General features: G+C 46.0%; 2 protein-coding genes across 5 annotated transcripts in view; one reads left to right on the top strand and one right to left on the bottom strand.

The window, feature by feature from the left end:
* COLGALT2 (collagen beta(1-O)galactosyltransferase 2) overlaps positions 1 to 25,244 on the bottom strand; it is a 154,614-nt gene that overhangs the window by 57,449 nt on the left and 71,921 nt on the right. For all 4 annotated transcript variants that reach the window (XM_083847106.1, XM_083847104.1, XM_083847103.1 and 1 more), the window contains 2 exons: positions 17,888 to 18,164; positions 15,025 to 15,148 (listed from right to left, as the gene is read on the bottom strand). In XM_083847106.1, coding sequence (XP_083703232.1) covers positions 15,025 to 15,148; positions 17,888 to 17,975 — 212 coding nt within the window. In that variant the 5' untranslated portion in view covers positions 17,976 to 18,164. The remainder of the gene's footprint in view (positions 1 to 15,024; positions 15,149 to 17,887; positions 18,165 to 25,244) is intronic.
* TSEN15 (tRNA splicing endonuclease subunit 15) lies at positions 79 to 12,556 on the top strand. Its single transcript, XM_083847147.1, has 4 exons — positions 79 to 385; positions 1,855 to 1,936; positions 3,196 to 3,331; positions 12,177 to 12,556. Exons 1-4 carry the CDS (start codon positions 233 to 235, stop codon positions 12,379 to 12,381), a joined length of 576 nt encoding a protein of 191 aa, XP_083703273.1. The 5' UTR covers positions 79 to 232; the 3' UTR covers positions 12,382 to 12,556.

Here is a 25,244-nt window from a genome sequence, read left to right as displayed (position 1 = left end):
GAAATCCCCTGCCTCCCTTCTCAGTATCAGGCCTCGCGAGCGGAAAACCGGGCCGCGAGAGGCCGGCCGAGGTAGGCGCCAGCCCGGCAGCGGGCGAGGCTGCTTGCGGCACCCCCCGCGGCAGGGGCCCGGCCCCGGCGGAACGCGGCGGCGGCGGAACTGCGGCGGCTGCCGGGGAGAGCGCGGCGCTGCGGCGCCGCCCGGAGCCGAGTCGCGTTGCACCGGGGGCAGCATGGAGCCGGAGCCGGAGCCGCAGCTGCTGCCGGAGCCGGAGCCGCAGCCCGGCCGGGCGGAGGGGGGCTGCGGCCCGCCGGGGGGCTCCTCTGCCGGCGGCCGGCGCTGGGCGGGAGGGGCCGGCGGCAACTGGATGGCGGCGCACCCCGTGGTAGGGCCCGCGCTGAGCTCCGCGGCCGGGGGGGCCCGGGGTGGGGGTGGGTTACAGCCCCCTGCCGGGGGGAGGCGCCTCCCGCGGCGCTGGGCCGCCCCCAGCCCCATCCAGCCCGGCCTGGGGCACCCCCGGGACGGGGCAGCCGCGGCTTCTCTGGGCAGTGGGTTCCAGCCCCTCACCTCCCTCTGAGTGAAGGATTTCCTCCTAACACCTCATCTAAATCTCCCCTCTTTTAGTTTAAAGTCATTCCCCCTTGTCCTGTTGTCATCTGCCCAAGCAAGATGTTGCTCTCCATCTTTTTTATAAGCCCCCTTTAAGTACTGAAAAGATGCAATGAGGTCACCCCGGAGCCTTATTTTCTTCAGGCCAAACAGCCCCAGCTCTCTCAGCCTTTCTTCCTAAGAGAGGTGCTCCAGCCTCTGAGCATCTTTGTGGCCCTCCTCTGGACCCGCTCTAACAGCCCCACATCCTTCTTGTGCTGGGGGCCCCAGACATGGATGCAGGACTCCAGGTAGGGCCTCACAAGGGCAGAGCAGAGGGGGACAGTCACCTCCCTTGACCTGCTGGTCACACCTCTGTTGGTGCAGCCCCGGATGCAGTTGCCCTTGCAGGCTCATGTTGAGCTTTTCATCCACCAGAACCCCCAAGTCCTTCCCTGCAGGGCTGCTGTCAGTGAGTTCTCCCCACAGCCTGTGCTTGTGCCTGGGATTGCCCTGACCCAGGTGCAGCACCTTGCACTTGGACTTGTTGAACCTCATTAGGTTCACATGGGCCCACTTCTCAAGCTTGTCAAGGTTCCTCTGGATGGCATTTTCTGTTACCTTGGGCCACCGTTGCTCTGAGGAGCATCTTGTGTACATCTTCATGGCCCTGGGGCCAGTGAAGCTGCCAGGTCACCCTTCCCTCACCAAGAATTGGTGCTCAGGGAGGGGGGTTTAGTCTAACATGTTTTGGGGAGTTTGGGTCCATTGGGGGAGCTTATCTCCTGGCCTGTGATGAAAGCCAGTGGGGTTGTGGGGGAATGCTGGCTTTAGCAGGGGGTGAAGTTTTAGATGCTGAAACTGTAGCTGGAAAATGCAAATGTAAACTTTTAAATCCATCTGAATTTTTAGCATGCTGAAAACATGGAGGTATTTAATTTGGCCGTCATCTTGTGTTGATGTGCTGCAGCAAAAATAGGTAAAATTCATAGGTGTCCACAAAGCCAGTTCTGTTCCAGATATAGTTGCATTTCCTCTGTTGCTTATTTATTTGGCTTGCTTTCTTAAGTGCTTAAATAGGGGGGATGTGGCAAAAAACTCTTAAGATATTGTCAGAAAACCGCTCCTGTCTTTTAATTCCCTGTTAGTCCTTAAAACTGGTTTCAGACTCAACAGATTAGACAGCTGTATAGATTCTGGATCAGGTCTTTGTGTTTTTAATGTAACTTCATTTTCCTTTGACCAATGTCGTCTTTTTGGTTTCAGTTCACAGAAATGATGTCCCTTGATATATCTGACAGTAGTCAAATCTATGCTGCGTTTCTGGTATACCTGGACCTCTTAGAAGGTAATTCGATGAAGTGACTGGACAGATGTACCAAAAATGTGTTAACATGTTAGGCATTAACTAAGGTTTGTGCACTATCAGAGCCTTTCCTGCAAAAGTCCTTGGCATTTGCTTTAAAACTTCGTGCAGCGATGGTTACCTAAGAAACATGGTATTTTAGAACCAAAGTTTTCTATCGTGTGCCTACCCAGAGCCTTTACAAAGATTAGGGCCCACTTCAGCCAGCAGTCACAGTTACAGGTGCAGGCCTTCCAGAGCAAAGACACTTGGCATGGAAAAAAGTAAAAGAGGAGTAGGGGAAGAAAAGGGGATATAGAAAGGCAAAGTTATAAGTTCAGTGGTTGTACTGGTAATAGAATCCTCTTTTGTAGGTTAATGTCAAAGCTACTAAGTCATAGCATCTCCCTAAGATTACAGTTTAGAAAATGCCTGAAGTGTGCCAGTCTGATTAGGATGCTGGTTTCTGGAAGGGGCAAGGATTCCTGTAGGAAAGAAGACTGCTTAGAAATCTGGTGACAGTAATTATGACAAACTTAGCATAGTCTTCTGATGCCTTACAAGAGTGGAATAGTGTTATGTGATAATAAACCTCTGCTTGCAATTCTCCCAGATGGGCCCTATTGAGAAGGGACTGCACGTAGGCAGGCAGCCAGCCCAGTAACAATAATGAGTTTCTCTTGGAGGCTGGTGATTCTCAGTGTCAGGGTATGGGGGAATATTACAGGCCAGAAAGCACCACATCTGTTATAATTATTGTTAAACCCCTTAAAGAAAATGTCTTAATAAGCTCTAAGAGAATGCTCCTATAGTTATGCAATGAAAACTTTTAGCCTCATCTCTTCAAGCAGAAGGGAAGAACTGTGTGTCATCAATAACCATGCCTGTAGCACCTGTTTCACACAGTTTTGGGTACTGATAAATTTCAGATTTGGTTTACAGTTTTATGCAGCAGGTGACTAAAGATAAGTTTTTGTCTTCTTCTTACCTTTTTGAAACAAAGTCTTGTCAAACAGATCCCCAGCCACCATCCATCAGTGTAGCTCTGAACTCAACACAGTAGTAGTGCTCTCACAGGTTTCTTTAGCAGGTTTGTTTCTCAGAAAGAAAACTTGCCAGTTGTATGGGGTGGTTGTCTCCCCTGTAAGGAGAGGGAGGGATAACAACAGAAGATGTTAAATTGAATTTGAAACTTGATACTTGAACGATTGGAACTTGTGTTTTGTGTTCTGGTCCATCTCATCGATGACAAACCTTTCTAGGGAGAAACTGGCATGAAGTGAAGCATGTTGGATTAGCAGAACTGCAGCTCATATGCTTACACGCACGTGAGAGAGAGCAGGACAGTCTCCAAGTGATGGTGCCAGTACCTGTGGACATATCATTAAGCCACGAAAGGTGAGGCTGTGGTCAGTGTTTGGATCCCACTACTAATAAGACAAAAAGAAGAGCAGGCTGCTGATAATTTGCTTAAGGGGGAAGTGGGAGAAAACAAGGAATATCACAAGAAAAGTAATATCTCAGCCCGTAAGCAGAATTATTTTGGATGCTGCAAACATATATTTAAAGGTGAGATTTCTTTCTTTTTCTAAGCTGCATCAGTCTCTGCTTCTTCTTCTCTGGAAATGGTAAGCTTTTGATGTCAGCTTCCCACAGCAATCGACTCCTTCTGTTGATAAACACTTCATATTGTTTAGAAGTTGCATTTGCTCTAGCAGGTAACAATGGATATCAAAGTATGCATTTGAGGGACAAGGTTAGAACTCAGGACCTTCACAGGTTATGTTTTGAACATTCTTGTGTTGCATATTTGTAGTCTGGGAAATCTAATGGTGCTTCTTTATGTCAATGGGCTTTCAAGTACCAAATAGGAAAAGAAATCCCCCCAGACCTGTCTAAGAATGATTTTTTTTTTAATTGTTGAATCTCAGGGATAAGCCTGGTGGTGTGTTTCATTTGTTTAGCTTTTTTGGTTTGAAAATATGATTTGGCTGCTTTCAAACGGAAATGCCTCTTACTTCTCCAGAATCCAACATATAACTCTCCTTTGAACTGTGATTTTGATATAGCACATTTTAGACATGCTATGTTTTTTTGCTTTTCCTTAGGTTTTAGAAGTGACAAGTCTCTTGCAAATAAACTTCCACCTTAATTCTGCTATGTGTTTTCCCAAGAGCTTATGTTCAGAAGCAATTCATTTGTGAGGGAGAAGAAAATGACTTACTACATATCGATGGATTCACATACTATCTAGCTGCTGAAAAATCTTCCATTTGCAAATACTGGCGGTCAGTCATTCCTGTGGGCTTAGTTTTACAGAGAAATACAGTGTGATAGAGTGAATCTGCTGACAGGTCTTCCAGGATGAAATACTGAGCATCATTCAGCATCTCTGTGAGCAGCTGATTGCTGTATGCGTGTGACAGGGACACACTGCTGTTCACACTGTTAAGAGTTCAAACTGGATTTTGGATGGGAAAAGACAGCAGCAAATTAGGATATGGGACCTTTGAGAAGTAACTCCTACATGATGAATTGTGCTTGTTTAATGTAGTAGGTTTCCATCTAGGCTGGAAACTTTGATTCCTGGCATTGGGTCAGTGCCAGCAACTATGTTCTAATCGGTTTTTAATGACAGGGAGATACTACACTGCATGTATGTCCTATCTTTTACTGTTTCATTGGGGCTTTTCATTTGGAGCCTCTGATCTTGTTTGTACTGTGGTGATACTGTTTGCTCTGTTTCTGGCACCAGGTGTGGATGGAATCCATTACTGGAAGGATGTGTGTTAGAGAAGCACAGACTGAATGCATCACATTGATTAAAAGTACAGTCTGTGACTAGGTTTTGCTATAGAGCAAGTACATAGAGCATGTTGTCACTAAAATGAGCTGAATACAGTGCTGTGATGCCAGGTGAGTCCGTTAAAGCCTGTATGTGCTTGACACAAGCGTATACTATCCTTCTGCCTCACAACAGCTTTGGGAATTTGTGTTGTTGTATGTGCATGTGCATATGCATGCTTGGAATTTCATTAGTAGGGCAGTGCTGATCAGAGAGGCCTGGTCTATCTTATAGAGAAAGGACAGAATCAACTCAGCTCCTTTGCTGGAACAGGAGGCAATAAAGGGGGTAGGGACGATAACCGTGCCTCAGCCATAGGCAGTGCAGAAGGGAGTTCATTAAAAAGGCATCCTAAAGAAGGAGTAGAAAACATAGTGTCACAGTGCTACTGCCTCTTTGTTCTGACAGCTGTGAATATTTTGTTGTTGCAATTGTTGGTAGCAGGAGGCTTTGTTAGGTATCTGATGTCTTAATGTTTTCTCATTTGACTTACCTAGTTGTAGGCAGACAGGAAAGCATTCATACTTAGTTACTTTGCTATTCTGTTCAAAAGCAGTGTGCTGGGTTTTTGTGTTACTTGCTCTAAGGTAGAAGTACGAAGAAATGCAGCTCAATTAACATTGAAACATAAGCCATTGGAGGTGGTTGGGAACGTGAAAATATTTTGTCCTCATTGCTGGGCCTGGAAATGTTGTGCAGCGGTTGGCAGCATTTATGGGCAGCATTTACTTGCTTAAACAGTAAGGCCTGGGTAGGAGCTGCAGGGGTGGTTTTCCTCTCGAAGCCACTTCAGCAAAGACCTGCCACGCGCTGCCTTCCCAGGTGTCTTGTGAAGGTTCATGTTTGGCCGACACTCAGAGGAAAGTGTCCGTAAAAGGCCATAATAAAGTTGATATGGAAATTACCAGCAAGGTACTAGAGCAAAAGATAAATCAGAGTGCCATAAAAAAACCAATCCGCTCTATGTTTTTTAGCCTGTTATAAGATTTCATTGTGTCCAACTTACACATTACAGTTAACTGCTTAAGGCGGAAGCTGCTGTACTTAACTAAGCTCAGTGCCTTCCATAAAAAGCATGATGGAAGCTGATCATCCTGAGCTGCTGGCACGCATGGTAGTTCACTGAATCACAGAATTACGGGGTCTGGAGCAAAGTGACCACTAATGCAAATGATAGTCTTGTGCTTTGTGTACCTGCTCTTAAAATGAAGATTGGTGAATCTTCTCTGAGTAAAGACCTGGAGAATAAGATGCAACTTCTTCCTCTCTTGGACCGCTCTCCCAACACACGAGGTTCAGAGAACCTTGTGCACGTATTCCCTTGAATTCAGTGACACATACTTGCAGGAGGAATCCAGAGGTCCATTGGGTGAGAGGTGTTTCCTGCTCCTACCAGAGACGACATCTTAGTGCACAGGGATTATCTAATTGTAGGTACGTTCCAGAATTGAGGCTCCCCAAAGGGGCTGAAGCAGTTAAATACAGGTAGCCCTGTTTCAAAGCCAGCAGAAATTACTTGGATAAACCAAGCTCAGAGAGTGTATGAGAGCTTGTAGCGTTGACAGCTAGATTTGCTAGATAGCGTTAAAAGCCTTGAGCCTTCCAGGATCAAGGAATTAGGTGCTGGATCTAATGGAATTAGGTGCTGTCTATCCTGGACAAATAACATTGTCCAAGCAAAATGTCTGTTACTAATACACCATTAGATTAAATGATACGTCACTGTCCTGTTTGTTCTTTGTGTGCAAGTGTTGGAACTGAAGAATGAAGTTGGTTACATCTGGTTATGAAGATTGTGAAGTTTGTTTCAGGCTAAGAGGGAAAGGATTATTTCATTAAAATGGTAACTTAATTTTGGGGAAAAAATGTTTCATTTTAGAGCTAATAAGCAGCCTTAGAAACAAATCTGGCAGTTGGAAGTGGTTTATCCTCTTCTAAGTCTGTAGTTTGTATGAAATAGATGTTCCTCTAATCTTTTGTTCCTCAAAATCTGAAGTGATTTTGCTTATAAGCAGCACTGTTATTATAAATGCACTGGGAGTGTGACGTGCTCTTCATCTTGCAGCCTTTTCACAGTTTTGTCAGTAGTTCTGCTGTTAGCATTATTTGAGTTTTAATGTGTGGTTTACTGTACAAATAAAATGGCTTCTAAGTACAAATTCTTCATCAATAGTTTAAAAGTGATTGATGTGGCTTACAGAACTGAGTTAGGCACGCAGTACTACCTTTGAACTTCCTATAGCTTGTGTACCATGTAGAATTTTGCTGAACTCCAGTTCCTCCCTTTTGCATAATTCATCTTGTTTTCTTTTTCAACTTCCGTGGAAAAAAACGACTTTATATTCCTTGGGGTTTCAATTTCCTTTTCTGACCAGTGAGGCACGTGGTGTTTTCTTTGGTTCTATTTTATTTCCCATTACAAAAACATGATTTTTTTCTAGCATCTCATGTTCCTGTAGTTAGGAAGCAAATCACAAGAAACAATGGTGTACATTTACACACCGTCTCCCCTGCCCCACACCACGTTTCTTCCCCTATATTTCAAGGCCCTAGCTTCATCTAACTTCGGGGCAGGCAGCAGCGTCTGGAGCAGTGTTTTCCTCATCGTGAGCAAGAGACTGTACTGCTCTGTTTGCATACTGCTGGCAAAATTCAAGGTATTGTGCTTTATAGGAGGCTTCCTCTGCTTTGATTCTCTTGTCAGGGGGCCTATCTGAGCTGGTCTGGCACAATGGTGCGCACCCGATGCAGAATACAGAGACCAACTTGTATTGACTCTTCAGCCCTGCCTTGCATGGAGGGGAGGGAGCTATTCAGGCCGGCCAAGCCTGCAATGAATTATTCATCCCGGTACAAAGGGCAGATTGAAAGCCTTTGGCTTTTATGGTAAGGAGGGCAGCAGTTCCATTTCAGCTAAATGGAGCACTATGCAACCTCCATAAAACTACTCAGAGCTTCCAGTATTTCCTCTGCTTCTCAGCAGTACTTGCATGGGATACATCACTGAAATACTTTTGTTCAGCGCAAAACTTCCTGCACATTTTCTTTCCTTTATGATTCTGTTCCCTTCCAGGTTTTGGACAGTCAGTTGAAGATTCAAGCCACAGTTGCCCGAAGTTCTCCAGTCGTATACTGGTTTCTTTCTCTGGAACAAAAAGGGCACTATCACTTTGTTAGGAGCAAGTCATTAGGAAATACACTGTGGATTTCTAATATGTGTCCAAAGGCCTGATACAAAAGCCTCCTGGTCAGAACAAGATGGGGGAAGAGTAGAAAAATCCCCTCTTCTTTTGTGTGTGTGTGTGTTGCTTTTGTTTTTGTGGGTGAGGGGTTGTTGTTTTTATTTTGTTTTGTTTTTTAAGGTGTTAGTTACAACAGTAATAGAAGACCAGGTGAGTTCCCTGTTGCAATTTAGTTTGAAGGCAGCAGTAAGGGCAGATGCAGGCTGACATTAGTAGTGATGTTACCTTGGCTGCAGTGGTCCTTGCATGATGTTAAGTAAGTTGTCTGCTCTTTCAATTAATTCTCTTGTAGAAAAATAGCAATTATTGCTGAATGTAGCTTGTAGGTATCTGGAAAGCCCCTTTAAAGTTTTCTGAAGCGAAAGACTTCAGCAATGCCAAAAATTTACTTTTGTATAATAGTGTCTCTTTCGTATGATTGAAATTAAATCCCTTTCATCTTCTGCAATGTGAGGTGAATATGAGGTTGCTTCCTCAGTGGAAACTGAGGACTTCATCCTACTTGGATTTGTCTTGGTGGGAACAGATCTTGGCTTCCACTGGACATGCAGACACCATCAGCGTTAGCGATGGGTTTCCAAGCTATTCTGAGAATTTCTTACTGTGTGATCTACAACTGAGAATTCATATTTTCAAAAAAACGTTTAACCTTACTCTATTTACGGGACTTAGATAAAGCTTTCCAGTGCTTCTTGGGGTGCCTAGCTTTACATATGTTATTTTCCTTTCATAAGGCCTTTGTTCAAACGTACCTTTTTGTGGGGGAAATGTAAAGCTTCAGTGTTGCCTCTTTTAACATTCAATGGCTTTTCTTCCTGGAGAGGGGGAGAGGAGGGAAAGGAGTGGCTGCAGAATATTTTGACTTCTAGACTTCCCACTGTGTATGCAGCAGCACACGTGCTTGATCTGTGAGCTCTCTTGGGACTCCAGATGCCTTTTAATTTTTACCAGATAGACACTGGTGTAAATCCCAAGAAGGTGGCAACATGTACAGAGTATCTGTCCCTGATCTTCCTAATGAGGCTGAGCCTGTGGGTGAGCTAATCTGAGGTGATGAACAAGCACATGCATTGCTTTTAATTTCAGGAGGCCAAGAACACTTCTTGCCCTTTTTTCCCCCTTCCATATAGAGCATTAGACACATCAAAAAGAATTTTAAAAATAAACTTTTCCTGCAATGTTTCATCTTTGTGGCAGGTAGCAAGTGCAGTGAAATCAGGGCAAACCCAGATGTTCTTCCCTGACTCCTCCTTTGAGAGGTCGGATGCTGCAAAGAAGCTTTGTGAGCACACTGGATGCAGAGGCTAACAAGGATGCCTTCAGGGGAGGGGAGGAAATGCAGGCGTCTGATACAGACTTCCTGAATTCCAAAGCTTATTCTTTTAAAAGATACCTTCCACTAATCTGCAAATGTGCTGGTTGCATTATGGCTCATTGTGGTCTGTATGAATGGGAGCTCTTGCTTTGGTGCTGCTTGTATCTAGAAAAGCGGGTAGCGGAGAATCTTGCATTTGCAGTTCTAATTCTGTAAACTGATAGAGGCTGATCCTCTGTTTGCAGTGGAGAGCACTGGGCTCCGTGACCAGCAGTGTTAGCAGATCATCCTGAAGCAACGGAATGTCCTTGTGCTCTCTACTTAAAGCCTGAAACTCAGTCCCATGAAAAGTAGGCCAGGGACTTGAAGAAGTCTCATTGATCCGTTGTGAGGACCTGACTGCTTTTGTGATCATGGCGCATCTTCTAAGCCGAAGTGCTAAATGGCAAGAGGAATAAAGGTTCATGTGTCTGTGCTTGGCATTGTAAGAAGAGATCACAAGTGATGGGAAACATAGATCCTTGCTGTATCTTCATCCCCTGAACAGAGTAGGGAGAGAAATGGTGATAGTTATGAAGGAAATTGTGAAGGAGCTTCTGTCCTGGCTGACAGGTAAGCGCAGGCCACACTCAACACAGGTTTGGTTTCTTTGGGTCCCAGAATCTCTCTCCCAGGTAGCTGTACCCTTTGTTATTTGACTTTTTAATGATAGTTCTGTTTCTCATTCCCAGGCTGGGGAAGAGATTAACCTCCACTGCTCCACAAAACCAATAACTAGCTCTTTCTTAATGGTATCTCTGCCAGGAGACTGGCCCCACCACCAACTTTTATTCAGAAAGGCAGAAAATGCGAGGTGTGATGGGTGGGTTCTTGCTCCGTACATGTGTGGCGCGTCCGGAAAGATGCCTGCAGTCCTTTCCCAGGTCCTTGTCAACCACAGGTGCATGCCCCTCTTACCAGGTAGCGCACCACTGGCAGGCCTCGGTGTATTTGAGGCATTGCTCATATGGGGATGCTTTTCCTTGCTCTTCCAGAGCACCTCAACCCACGGCTTGCCTACAGCTTTGGAAGGCAGGCTTGCATCTGCGCTCTCCTGGCTACGCACAGCGCAGTTGGTGTTCCCACAGCACAGCTGCAGGCTGAGGCACCAGCTAAAGAAACGTGCCAGGACAGCAGGGAGCAGAGCAGTTAGTGTCACGCTGCTTGAAGCAGGAATCTTTTGCAGATGCCTCTCTTCTGACGGTGGCCAATGCAGTATCTTTCCTTATTCTCTTGTTACAAAATCTGACAGTAGGGGGACCAGAATATGGCTTTTCACAGCCTCAGTATCTCTGCTACATAGTCTGACTGACTGCACTGGATGTCTTGCCTTGCATTATACATGGGCCAGCAGTGAAAGGAAAAGGAAAGGCACTACTGACTTCAGCAAGTTGAGTTATGACCAGTTCAGAACACAGATGGGTACATAAGAGGGCCATGGGCTTAACAGCATGGGCTTTCCAGGCTGCTGCTGCTTCTCTGCCACTTCCCGTTTGGCTTTTATTAAGGGATCAGAGTGGTTTGGAAGGGAAGGTGATGAATAAAGTTTGAAAGCTGATACATTTAGAAAGAGCCTTATTTTCAACTACAGTGCCCAGCTTCAGAAATGCATTTCTGGGGGAAGAGAGCTCATGGGCACGTGATGTGAGGGGTGATGTTTTTTTGCAGTGCAGAGCTGATCTCTCCCCACTGCATACCCTCTCTGGCAGTCCCGGGAGAACCCTGCAGTACCTGGACTCCGGGTGAAGGAGGAAGCTCCCCATGGTGATGTTTGCTGTGGGGAGTGCTGCTTTCTGCCCCTGGGTACCACGCTCCTTCAGTGCTTGTGCCCTGCTCAGAACAGTAACACACCAAGAATCGATGTTGTTCTCAGCTCTGAACTAAAAAGCAACTAGCCTGTTATTCTTAAAATAAACGGCACAGGAAAAATTGCGTAACTTTGTTGTGAATTTTTAAGGAAGACATTATTTAAGCAGACTTTCCTGAGGAAGATCGTTAGTCTTGTGGCTTCTAGTCTAGACGGGGAGGTAGAGAAACCTGGCTTTGGTTCCTGAGTATTCCACAGACTCACAGAGAACTGTAGCACACAGACTGGAAGACTTATCTCTACAAATAGAAGATATCTCTTTTTTTTTTTTTTTTCCCTCACACATGGTGTTCAATTAGATTATTTTATTCTAATGAAAACAATGGCCGTTAGAGATCACCGTGCTCTGATTCTGGTGGTGAAAGGATGGTCGAGGTATGTGCACAGTAGTACAGCTAAGGAAAGATTAGAAGCTCATGTTGAACTATTTGCAGCAGAGATGTATGCATCCAAATGAATTTTTTAGGAAGAAATAAGCTTCACTGTTATTTAAGAGATTGCTGCTTGATTATAGGACTTTGGATTTTTATTAGAACAGATGTTACACTTTCTTTATCCAATAAAAAGCCTGTTTTTGTCTTCACTAATCTCTTCTTCTTGAAGCTTTTTAAATAGCAGTTGTGCTAAAGCCCTCTTGAAAGGCTCAAATACAAGTTTCTAATTACTCCTCCATCCTTCCAAGCTTTGCATGAATTTTCTTGTGCTTTCTGGGAGCAAGCATGTTTTTTATAGGCATGGTATTAAAGATCAGAAAATAAAATAGTATGTAAAAACATCTCTCAAGTTAGAGAATCCTACATGACAGTATGAAAAACTGTTTTCTGCTTTGAATGTCATCAGTGTCAAAACCTACAAAACCCATCAATACTGCACTTGTTCCTTTGTGCCATCAGTAGGGTGTTACGGAGTCCTTGCTAACTGTTTTTCTCTTCTAGGTTAAGAGAAATCATGAAGAAAGCTTCTCTCTCATGTGACAATCCTGACACCCCAATGTCAGTTACCTTGGCCATAGTTGAGTCAGATTCTACAGTAGTCTACTACAAAATGACTGATGGCTTTGTAATACCAGAGCCTCCTGACAGTACTCAAGATGTGGACAATAAACACTGGAAGAAGAAAAGAAAGAAGCTTTCCAAATAATTAAGACAAACAGACATTCCTTGAACTACTGTCCTCAAACCAAAACAAATCCAGGAACTTACGTATGTAAATAAGTAGTGTGTAAAACTCTGTGTTCTGCGTATCAAGTGTATGTTCATGGGGAATTGAGTTTTGTGCAGCTGCACTGTAATAAAACACCATTTGAAATATGAAATGGGTCATGCTTTTGAGACAGATTGCTCCTAACTAATAATTATACCTGTGAGAAATTTGCAATGCTAGTCTCTGATTGATACCTGTTTGGGTACATAACAGAATAAACACATCCTTACCTATATTATAAATAATTATTAAAGGTAAATATTAATGGCTTCCGGCAGAAATACTGTTACTGATTTAAGGGCTTTGTAGTTTAAAGAGTTCCTACATCTTAACACTGTTGAAAACGCTTGTGCTACCTCCCAGGTTACATTTTTGAACGCTTAACCTTCTCTCCCCTGCTTTTTGGAGAAGAGATTTTTCTCCAGAAATACCTTATTTGAAATTTTTATCTGTAGAGGGAAAACTGACTACTGCAATACTAGAGGCTACTAGAACAAAGTGTAGACTAGTAAAGAGGAGGCCCCAGGTCTGCCTCAAGAACCTGTGAGCAGAGAGGCTGGCCCTTCCTGGGGAGGTAAGTTGTGACTGGATCAACCACGCCTGGAAGCGTTGACCCATGTAGTTGAATGCACACAAGGTAAAGGTCACGATCCCAAAGCACAGGCAGGCTCTTATTCCCAATACAATGTTGGACAGCTGTCCAAGAACTGCAAGTGCCTTGTGTGCATCCCAGTGCGATGAAGTTGGCTAAATGATGCCCTGCCCTCTCCTTGGGATTCCTGACTGAAATAGCTTCAGCACACTTTTAGTGCTTCACTTTAAGGTAGTGCTTAAAATCTCTGAAGAGGAGCATGACAATGGGGCACGTTTTTTGCCATCACTAAAGCATGTCACCACCTACGCTATGAGTGGATGCTAGCTGTTATCTGCATAACGTAGCAAGCAGGTTTCAAAACCCATTGTTATTTCTAAATTATTTTTTTTAAAACATAGCTTCTGGTAGTTAAACGGGCTGCTTGAGATGATTCAGCTAGGAGTAGCTGAATGGCTTTCAGTTTCTTCTGCAGGAATTTTCCACGTCTTTCACATAACAGTCTTCTTCAGGTTAAACTTAGCATTTCTTGGCAATCAAATGCCATCCCAGAAGGAGCTTCTTGAATACAAAAATGTCCATATGACATTTATGTGGTCAAGGACCACACGTTCAAAATTTGAAGCACAAGAGTTTTTTTTGTTTTTTTTTTATGGGTTATAAGAATGGGAGAGAATCCAAAAAATCAGGCTGGACGTGAAAGGTCATTAAAGCATTGGTATCCTTACAACAAGAGTGGATGTTTTTACAATTGTGGAGCTTGAATCTATTTAGGCCAAATATGCTGGGAGGCAGGGAGAGCTCAGGGCAGGAAGGCCCTCACACCATGTGTGACATTTCGGTGTAGATTCTGCAAGTGTCTTGCAGCCGCCTAGTCTGGGCCAGGGACGTAACTCCTTCTCTGACTCGCTTCGCCTTCAGCCCTCTTGGGGTGTTCCTCTGCTTGCAGCACATGTTGAGCCCTCCCAGCTTTGCCAGCAAAAGTAGAGGAGGGGAGAAGGGTGTGCTGACATCCGGAGCCCTGCTTGGCACCCTTGGACGGAGAGGAAAAACATTTTTCTCCGCTTCGCCACCAGCACCAACGTCCAGGGGGACCATGCAATGCTGACTGGGGGAATTTGCTTTTCTGATCTTTTTATTGGTAATACTTCTTGCTGTAGTAAGTTATGACCATACAATCTTAATGATTAGCTCCTCACATTTGGGCTGTGGTGCACTGAGGTAAGAGCTTTGGCAGCTAATACCGGCTCAGAAAGGTTTGCTTCCTGCAGTTTTTGTTTTCAGCTATTAATCTGATCCTGCACAGGCTGAGTTTGGATGGGATACAACGGTACAGATATGTACCCTGACCTGGTAATTGGACAAACCATACATGAGGCTATGTATGTTCTGATGCAGTCAGAAACAAAATGGTTGTTTTTTGTTTTGTTTTGTTTTGTTTTCCAGAGAGCAAGGGGAGACCATACCTCTGTGGGCTTTGGCCTTCGAGAAATGCAAAGAAAAAAATCTCTTTTTCTCAGTTTTGCTCCCTTCATGGAGGACAAATGTAATTTTATTTTGGTCCAATGCCACACTGCCTTAAAAGGGTACCTGTGTGTTGACTCCTGGCATGCTCTGTTTGACCTTACCATCTATATTTCATGTACTCTACTACTTATTCCATAAAGCAAATCTTAACACTTTGCTAGGCTACATACCATCAGGTAAATCATCCTTGTTATAAGCTGTTATACTTCAACCCCAGCATGAGTGTGTGCAGGAAAAGAGTATTTTTTTTTGTGAAGAAGGCTGTAACATACACGTTGAAGAATTTTAAGCAACACATGCTTAACTCCAAAAGAAACGTGCTTTCATTTCTAGAAAATATTGACATTTTGTAGTTTGCTGTGTGACTGATGCTAGCTTTCCTCCCTTCATTTTATAGTTTCTAGTCACAGAAAGAGGAGCATAATTTGAGCCTTCTTTTTAATATACTGAAAACTGCTTACCCAGTCTTCAGGAGCTTTGTTGGAGAAACTGTCTGAAGGCTTTGATTTCTGCCATGTGTCCCACAGAAGAATGATGATATAGGCCTTTTTCCAGCCTCCTTAAGATTGCAGTGGTTCTTTATTTCTGAGGGAAAAAAAAAAAAGAAGAGGTAGTATCATTGCACTGTTTGTCCCATAGGTATTACAATGTGAACATGGGGATTTTTATTAAATTCAGAGCCAGCTGTGCTGTTCCTTTACTGAAGTCTGGTATTATTTCTCTGTGTCAACTCAGAAGCACACAAAGCAGAGCTTCTGTTGTCCCAGGCACTGAATGAAGATAGGAAGAGACTTCCCTTGGTAGTGTATCAGTTCAGAACAGTAGCGCATTAAAATTCCTAAATCCATAGGATCTTGGTGCTGTGCCTAAAGTATTCAAGTGTTACTCTGTGACCTGTGACATCCGGCCTCAAAGCTTTCGCAAATTCAATCTCTCCTTTCAGTCCCCAAGATTTTACAGGCTACATCTTGCCATCCTTTCATATTTTTTTTCAAGTTTTATTTGCTAAGCACAGCTTGATTTGTTTTACTGATCCCCCTTGACCAACAGAAGGCATGTTTTAAAATCATACAATGAGAGTATCACATTCTGGTAGATTATTGTTTCAAGTATTTTTTCTCTTCAAGGGAGATATTTGCATTGAAACTTCCTCACCAAGTAAAGAAAGATAGAAAAGCACAGTGATGTTTTTGCGTGGATTTGATGGCGAGACTTGATGCCCAGTTATATAAGTGTCTGCTTTTGTTTATGCAAGCTTCGTTTCCTTGAGGCATTATTGGCATCATTACCCTAGCTGTCCTGTACTCAGTCTAACCATATGCAATGCACACATAGCATTTTGTGCAAAAAAACACTGGTCAGGAAGCAGGAAGCCTCATCAGATGCAGAAGGAGGGGCTGTGGCTGCAAGAAGCGGCCAGGAACACGCACTGCAGCAGAGGGCTGCTGAAAGTCAGTAACTACCACAACTCTCCACATCTGCGTGCTGAATAAGCAGAGGCATGTGCGTGTGTTTGGGCGGTGGGCTCCTCCCTACGTGCCCGTGGCTGCGTGTGGTGTGTGCAACCTCAGCATGGAGCAGCCAGGCGGGCGAAGGATGGCTCGCGATCCGACCCTGCTCGAAACGCCCTTACACAGCAGCGGCGCAGTGCCTGGCAGTGCTGCTCGGCACGCGGTGAGCAGGTGAAGGCTTGTTGCTTCCAAACCACACCCTGGGCAGGATCCCGTGCCCTCCAGATTGGGCCTCAGCTTTCCTACAAAACAGTTCTGTTTTTCAGAAATCATTAGAAGAAAGACATGGTCTCCTCTTGTAACTCAAGCTGGGCAAGGTTTTCCACAGGATCTTTTGCTTGCACACAACATGGAAACATCAGTTACATTGCTAACACCAAATGAGTTTAATCTTTCCCGTTTCTTGGTCAGCAACCCAGCAAAGATGCTTCTTTGTTTAATTTATATATTTTTTTTCCCCTAATAAACAGCCATATGAATTTACTAAGCATCCTACTAGTATTGCAGATCTGTAGGAATTAGCTGTTTAATAGGTTGTCTCAGTAGTTTTCAGGAATCTGAAACTCCATCAGCTATCCTGTAAGTCCTGGTTGATATAAATGGGCTTACTATTAACCCCCTCTGGTCCCCAGGGATGTTCCCGTCTTCCATTACAGTCCAATAGTTTTAAACTTCCTTAAGTCATTATCCAAAGCAAATAAACTGGGATGAATTCAAGCCCTACTAACTGAAATTTCTCAGACTGAATAGCCTTTCACCTCTACTTTTCTCATTCCAATTCTACTTCCATTTTAATCATCCCACCAATAAACCTTACTTTGCAGGGCTGAAGCAATTACACCAAACTCCAGTCCTTCCCACCCCTTCTGTTAAGAGTTGTCCACTTTCTTCACCTCCCTCCTGTTTTGCTTTTTAAACAGCTTTCTTACCACCGTTCATATCACTGTCACAGCTCAGCACTCCCTGATTTCCCAGGACACCGAGCACTTTGGTGCACCCCTGGTTTGTATCCTGCCTCAGCAGACCCAGCTACAGCAGGTACCAGCCCGCGAGGCACTGCTGAAGATCTCCGACCACTCCAGCTGACAGCAAATTGCCACACCAACAGGCAATCCTCATCCAGAAATTAAATTATGAGCAACTAGGTTTGCCTAACTCCTCAAAAATAGCTGCAGCTGCACCTCATTTTTCAGAGTATCCCAGGGAGGTGATCTCTTTTTCATTTTCCTTCCATATTTCTCAGATGCTCCCACTTCCATTGCGCAATGAGCCTGGGGAGACCTGGACTTGGCCACTACCGTCAGCAAACCTGACTGACAGCCCATCTGCTTGGGCGAACTAACGAACGCTCCAACTCCTTGTTAGCTACGTGCTGTCTGTTGTCTTCTCTGCACCTAACTGACATAATTTATAGCCCTGATGCTTTATCTCTCATTAATCACCCTTTGCATCCACACCCAGCTACCAGCTTCTCCCCACATTTCTTGTCTGGCCACCAAGCTTTTTTTGCCAAACCTGAGTGGCTCTTCTGAGCCTTTTTTTTGCAGCTTTTTCCCTTTTCTGGCACATGTTTCATAAGTAACACTTTTGCCCTTTGTTACCCTCAAATTTATCTTTTGATGACGTTTGCCCTATCCAGATACTCCCCTTTCTTTCCAACCTTCCTGCTTCCACTGTCTTCTGCTGGGGTGCCCGCACTTTTTCTAAAAAGCCATCTATGCCACTTCCTTGTCCTAATCCAGGTACCAACCAGGCATCTCGATTCCACCAGACCAACCCCAAAACCTCAGCACAACTGGAAGCCAGCTCTCACCAGCAGCATGCCGATGTCCAGCCTGCAGAGGAGGCCCTCTCTCTTGCAGAGTGTTGCCTCCATGGTCCAGGGTGGCTGTGACGCCCATCTGCTCTCTGAAACACCCAAACAGACGCCCTGTTTGGAGGCTTTCAGGCCAGCTGCTGGGTGAAGCTGTGGCGTGGAGTGGGTTGAAGCCAGCCAGCTGTATTTGCACCAGAGGGCGCTTACAGACTACTGAGCTGGAGCCCTCCTCTTCTGGGTGCTCTGCAAAAGGCCCTGCGCTGCTGCTCGGTTCCTGCAAACAAAAGGAGGAAACAAAAACACCCCGTAAGCACACATCCTTGGCAGGGAATGGGTTCGCGTCCCTTCCCCAGTGCAGCGCTTGTTCGCAAGGTGAAATTCTGCACCCTGAGCTATGCAGTCCACAATACTTCAGTTATTCTTATGACTTTAGAGGCATTCCTGTAATATTTTTGTATTCCCAGACAGATGCATTGAAAATTGTGGAAACCAAATGCTTCCCGAGGTATCTGCCTGTGCTACCCATCAGCACAGGAAGCATGTGCCCAACCTGCTCGTGGCCTGTGCCCCCCCCAGCCCTCCCCATGCCGGCTGGTATTACCTTCTTGTGGTACCACCAGCCAGCTGGTGGATGCGGTTTTCTATCACGTCTGACTTTTACATAGTGGAGTGAAAGAGAACATGATTTTGGTACTCTCTGGAGGCTCAGCTAAGCCTCCCTAGTTATTAATTGCATTACACAACTTAGTTATGTTGAATGGTACAGGGTTCAGGACACTGACTTTTGCCCAGTCCTCTATCTCTTAGACAATACAAGAACAAGTCCCTGCGGTGTTCAGATCCCTCCCTACTGTCTGGATCCTCTGCAGCTGATCCTCCCACTCTGGTGCCTCAGCAAGGGAGGCAGGGTGCGAAGCAAGGGCAGCTTTGCCAAGCTTTACAGCAAAACACCAGGAAAGGGTCTTTAAGCCAGCCAGCACACTTTGCCTCCTCTGTTTGCGTGTTAGATACTGTAGTATCCTCTAAGTAAACAGTCAGCATGGTGAGCTTCTCAAAACCCGCCCCAGTCCTCACTCTTTCCCATCTCATTCCCCCTTCCAGCAAATATGAGCTACTTCTGTCCTTCTCTCTGGTTGTGGAGAGAGTCAGGACCAAATTTTCAGGACGTAAGCACTGCATTGATCATCATGATTAAAAGTTTCTCTCCACAAGTGAATATCCTCAAGAATGACACAACATAAAGTGTTATCAGTTGTGACAGCAAGTTGATGCTAGCAAGAGAGTAATCCCAGCTGCCCACCTCCTGTGTAGAGCTATAGGAACACTTCTAGGTTTGTGCATGCGTCTTTTGAAAGCTTTGAATAGATATCCGGAGGGAAAATCCAGCTTGAATCCTGTCACAAAAGATCATATTTAATGTAAAAGACTATAATGCAACATAAATAATATACTGCCTTATAAAATAAGTGGCTGAGAATAGAAACGCACTGTTCTTAGAAATACGGTACATTTTGCAGAAAAACAGCAGAGCAAAAGAAAAAGCGGTCATTCTCCCAATAAAATTTAGTTTACTGAAAAACAAAACAAAACAACAACAAAATTGAAAATAGAAAGAAAGTAATAAATCAAAGATTAGGAACTCCAGCACTGAAAACATGTTGCTTATTTTCCTTAGAGCCAGCTTGCTACTAGTTATAAACATCAGTGTCCTAAAAAGGGATGGGCTCAGCTGATACTCTGACTAGCCTATTGCTAAAGCAAAATTACAAAACAGAGAGCAATCATAATTACTGGCTAAATGGGTTTGGAGCTGAGATAGAAAGCTAGAAGAGAAACTGTTTAGGAAATAAATCATGAGTTGCACGCATGTATCGTGGTAGAAGGAAGTTACTCACGGATTTGTCCAAGGGCTGACCTTGGATCTGGTATTGTTCATTCTTACTGATGGTCTTAGACTAAACCCAAGGACAATGCCAATTAAGTGACAAGGCAGCAAAAGATACAAAAGAGGAGGGAGAGTATCATGTGAGGAGGAGAACATGACACTGAGAGACAGAAGAAAATACCTCTGTCCATCTGGCAGCATTGCACGTCCAGGTACAAACCTATGCTGTATATTTTGGTTTACCAACAGGCTGATGGAAACCAGGATCTGAATGTGTTAGCCAGACTCAGCGAAATGCCACCAAATAGCATGGCTATGAAAAGAGAAATGCATTTTCTAGGAGCTCTCAGGCAAACTATTTGAGCAGCGACATGTAACCCAGTAGTTACCAGCACCGATGCCACTGAACAAGACACCTGCCCTATCTCTGGGATGCTGTAGGCACTGTTGGGCATCCACGTCCCATCAGCCAAGCTGGGTGCTGGTGGATCCCTCCTGGAAGAGACGTGTGAAGGAGCTGCGATGGGGATCAGCGAGCGCAAAATGGGTCCTTAGACAGGAGGCTGAATGTGCTCAAAGGCTTATTTCCCATCTGATCAGAACCAGTTCTCATGGAAACATAGAACTCTTCTCCACCAGGAATATTTGATTCTGTGCTAAGTTCCATGCTTATATTATTTTCTCCACCAAGCCCTTAAAATTTCATCTGACCAGGACTTCTGCTGCTGTGAGGACCCTTGCGGATGGAAAAAATCAAACTTGCGAATCGCTTGCAGGTCATGGCATCTTCCAACACATTTACTGTCCAGTGAGTCAGACCCATCCTTGCATGGGAGCCCAGGAAGGAGCCCACCTGAAGCACGTTATTACGCTGCAGCGAGGGCGTCGCGTCAGCCAACATTCAGCTGGCCCCTGCTGCTGCTGGAGAAGGAGAAGGTGCCTGGAGGATTACACACACACAGACCTTTGTCACGGTGGCAGAGGCCAGAGAAAACAGCTCCTGCATGCACACCATTTCACACAGTGTGGGTGTTATGTTGGGATTACGAGTTTGTTTTCACAGGAAGGGAAATGGCTGGCGTACATGAATGAGCAGGCAAGAGGTTTCTCCTCTTGGCTCCCGCATCTCGGTTGGTCTGTATGGGCCTGGTGAGGGGAGCTTGCTAGGGAAGAGGCTCAGGAGGGTGTCTGCATTGCAAGACCACTGGGAGAAACACAGGCTAGAATCAGAGCTGGCTGCGAACATTTTAGAATTTTTTTTGTTGTTGTTTTTTAAAACCAGCTGTTAAAACGTGTTGTCAAAGCAATGTATTTGGTTAAAAGAGCTTACACTGAGCAAAGGGAATTTACACAGCAGCACAAACCCCCCCAAAACCTCTGGGTGGTAATTTCCCCCTGTCAAAGTAATTCCCATCTAGCTTGTTCCCCAGCATCATCTTTAATTGCTAGGGCCTCACAGAGAGGCCTGTGTAAGGGAAGGAAAATAATAATTAGCCTAGCTTTTCTCTCATCTTTGCTGTCAGTCTGCAGGGACTGGCCTTTTAAACATTTATTTGCTTAAATAATGTTGCTCTGGTGGATTGTTAGAAGGAAGAACCCAGAGGGAAGAAGTGTTTGCATTGCACAGTGAAGGCACAGGGGGGAATCACGCTTCTCTTGCTGCCTTCAGGGAGCTGAATTTTGTTGGCATGTGTCAAAGAAAGGCTTCTCTCCTGTTCCACGAAATCATGGGTTTTAGGAGTATGAGAGGAGACAGAAAAATCCTGGTGTTACAATTGGGCACACTGGGAAAAGGGCTGGGGAGAAGACCTGGAACAGAACTAATCAATCAGAAAGGCAGAGCAGAGCAGTGGATGGAGTGCTCTTCAGTCACAGCCGTTCTCCCTCTACACCACCCATTCAGTCCTCCAGAGGTGCTCATTAAACAACAAAAAAAATGGGGAAAACCTCAGTAACTTGGGTATTTTTTGACTCGGTTGTGAGACAGAAAGCACTAAGGAGAGCCAGGACTGCAGCCTGCACAGGAAAGAAGTGCCAGAGGCTTTGGGGAAGCCTGCAGCTCTTTTGCAGGAGCCATCCCAGTGATCACGAGCAGTAAAAATCAAACTTTCTCTGAATCCTTTCAATGTGGGGGCATTAAATTATCTCCCTGACCTGTCAGATCGGCAAAGCAGTAGATCTGTAGCACAATACAGCCATCAAGGCTGGAGGAGACCTCAGGAAGTCCCCGTCCTTCGGGAGTGTCTGAGTGGGATCAATGCACACAAATCCATGGGCCCTGACGGGATGCATCCATGTGTGCTAAGGGAGTTGGGAGAGGTGATCGCCAAACCGCTCTCTATCATCTCTGCAAGGTCCTGGAGAACAGGAGAGGTGCCTGAAGACTGGAGGATAGCCACTGTCACTCCAGTCTTCAAGAAGGGCAAGAAAGAGGATCCGGGAAACTACAGGCCAGTCAGTCTCACCTCTGTCCCTGGAAAGGTGTTGGAACAGCTTGTTCTGGATGCCATCTCCAAGCAACGTGAAGAGAAGAAGGTTATGAGGAGTAGTCAGCATGGATTCACCAAGGGGAAGTTGTGCTCGACCAACCTCGTTGCCTTCTATGATGGCATCACCAGCTGGATAGATGGGGGGAGAGCAGTGGATGTCATCTACCTTGACTTTAGCAAGGCTTTTGACACTGTCTCCCACGACATCCTGCTAGCAAAGCTGAGAAAGTGTGGGATAGAGGAGTGGGCAGTAAGGTGGGTTGAGAACTGGCTGACTGGCCAAGCTCAGAGGGTGGTGACTGGCGGCGCAGAGTCCGGCTGGAGACCTGTGACAAGCGGTGTTCCCCAGGGGTCGGTGCTGGGTCCAGTCCTGTTCAACATCTTCATCAACGACCTTGATGAGGGAATAGTGTCTGCCCTCAGCAAGTATGCCGATGACACGAAGCTGGGAGGAGTGGCTGACACACCAGAAGTCTGTGCTGCCATTCAGCGAGACCTGGACAGGCTGGAGAGCTGGGCAGGAAGAAACCAAATGAGGTTTAACAAGATCAAGTGTAGAGTCCTGCACGTGGGAAGGAACAACCGCACATATCAGTACAGGCTGGGGTGCGACCTGCTGGAGAGGAGCTCTGTGGAGAAGGACCTGGGGGTCCTGGTGGACGACAGGTTGAGCATGAGCCAGCAGTGTACCCTGGTGGCCAAGAGGGCCAATGGGATCCTGGCGTGCATTAAAAGGAGCGTGGCCAGCAGGTCAAGGGAGGCGATCCTCCCCCTCTACTCTGCCCTGGTCAGGCGTCACCTGGAGTACTGTGTGCAGTTCTGGGCTCCCCAGTACAAGAAAGACAGGGATCTCCTGGAAAGAGGCCAGCGGAGGGCCACAAAGATGATACGGGGCCTGGAGCATCTTCCCTATGAGGAAAGGCTGAGAGACCTGGGTCCGTTCAGCCTGGAGAAGAGAAGACTGAGAGGGGATCTTATCAATGTTTATAAATACCTGAGGTGTGGGAGACAGAGGGATTTGGCCAACCTCTTTTCAGTGGTTTGTGGGGATATGACAAGGGGCAATGGCCACAAAATGGATCACAGGAAGTTCTGCACCAACACGCGAAAGAACTTCTTCACGGTGAGGGTGACGGAGCACTGGAACAGGCTGCCCAGGGAGGTTGTGGAGTCTCCTTCTCTGGAGATATTCAAGGCCTGTCTGGATGCCTACCCGGGCAGCCTGCTCTAAGGAGCCTGCTTTGGCAGGGGAGTTGGACCCAATGATCTCTTGAGGTCCCTTCCAACCCCTACAATTCTGTGATTCTGTGATCCTGTCCACCCTCCTGCTCAAAGCAGCTCAGCTCTGGGGTTAGACCAAGCTGCTCAGGGCTTGAGCCAGTTGGGTACTGAAAACCCCCAAGGCTGGGGATGGCAGAGCCTCTCTGGGTGACCTGTGCCACTGCACAGATGAGCACAGCTTGGATCAGCACAGCCCGAGCACCCAAGCACTGGCTTTCATTTCTGGAGACCTCCTGGAGGGACAGATGCTCACCTGGTGCCAGCACCTCCTTCCTTACCAGGATCTGCCCAGGCTTCACAATATCTCTGTGGCACAGCGCTGCAGGTAAAATGCCCTTTTTCGCTAAACATAACAAAATAGTTGGATATCCAGGGTTATTTCTGCAGCAGCACAGATGGATTGTTGGCAACCCAGAGCACTTCAGTAACCATAATATTTTGGATTGCTGAGAAAGCCGCACTTCCAATTGTAGTGGGTTTACATGGCAAGGTTTTGGTAGCAGGGGGCCACAGAGGTGGCTTCTGTGAGAAGAATCTAGAAGCTGCCCCATGTTAGGTAAGGGCCCCGCTGCTGACCAGAGCCGAGCCAATAAGCGATGTTGTTTGCGCCTCTGTGAGAGCACATTTAAGAAAGGGGAAAAAAAAAAAAAAAAAAGTGAGAGGAGTGAGAAACAGCCTTGCAGGTGCCAAGGTCAGTGAAGAAGGAGGGGGAGAGGTGCTCCAGGCACCGGAGCAGAAGATCCCCCTGTGGCCTGTGGTGAGGACCATGGTGAAGCAGGCTGTCCCCCTGCAGCCCATGGCGTACCACAGTGGAGCAGGTGGACCTGCACTGATGGAGGCTGCGACCTGTGGAGGGTCCCCGCCAGAGCAGGCCCCAGGCCGGAGCTGCAGCCTGTGGAGAGGAGCCCACGCAGGAGCAGGTGACCTGGCAGGAGCTGCTGCCCATGGGGGACCCAGGTTGGAGCAGTTTGCTCCTGACGGATGGGCCCCGGGGTACGGACCCATATCTGGAGCAGTTCTTGAAGAGCTGCTGCCTGTGGGAAGCCTATGCCAGATCAGTTCGACAAGGATGGCATCCCGTGGGAGGGACCCCACAGCACAGGGGACGAGAGTGACCGAGAAGAGGCGGCAGAGACAAAGTGCTATTGACTGACCATAACCCCCATTCCCCCATTGCCCTGTGCCACTCAGGGAGAGGAGGTGGAAGAGGGTGGATGGGGGGGAAGGCGTTTTTGGTTTCTTTCCTTTGTTTCTCGCTTCTCTAGCTTGTTAGTAATAGGCAATAAATCTTACTATCTCCCTGCTCTGAGTCTGTTTTGCCCGTCATGATAATTGTTGAGTGATCTCCCCATCCTTATCTCAACCTTTGAGCCCTTTGCATCGCATTTTTCTCCCCCTTTCCCTTTGAGGAGGGGGGGAGTGAGAGAGTGGTTGTGGTGGAGCTCAGCCACCCATCCGAGTAAAACCACCACACCAGTCTTGTCAGCATGGTGCGGTAGTTTGGACTGTTAACCACCAGCATTGAAAGCGGCAAGCAAAAACCAGCTTATTGCTTGTAGGTGGCTAGCTTCTCCGCCAGTTAGCAGCATCAATAACAATAAAATTAAAATTAAAACAGGAGCAGTATAATCTGAAGGTCAGCTCACAAATTGAAAATTATGCAAGAGCAAATGAGGCTAGTGCTTTGCTAACAGGAAGA

Source organism: Anser anser (assembly GCF_964211835.1).
Source record: "Anser anser genome assembly, chromosome: 8".
Lineage (NCBI taxonomy): Eukaryota > Metazoa > Chordata > Aves > Anseriformes > Anatidae > Anser > Anser anser.
This window is presented reverse-complemented; position numbering and strand designations above follow the sequence as displayed.

Excerpts from the sequence above, each read along its gene's own strand:
- TSEN15 (XM_083847147.1), top strand. The coding sequence starts at position 233 with ATGGAGCCGGAGCCGGAGCCGCAGCTGCTGCCGGAGCCGGAGCCGCAG. Across the intron at positions 386-1,854 it reads GGATGGCGGCGCACCCCGTG|TTCACAGAAATGATGTCCCT; the intron begins GTAGGGCCCGCG and ends TTTTGGTTTCAG. Across the intron at positions 1,937-3,195 it reads ATACCTGGACCTCTTAGAAG|GGAGAAACTGGCATGAAGTG; the intron begins GTAATTCGATGA and ends AAACCTTTCTAG.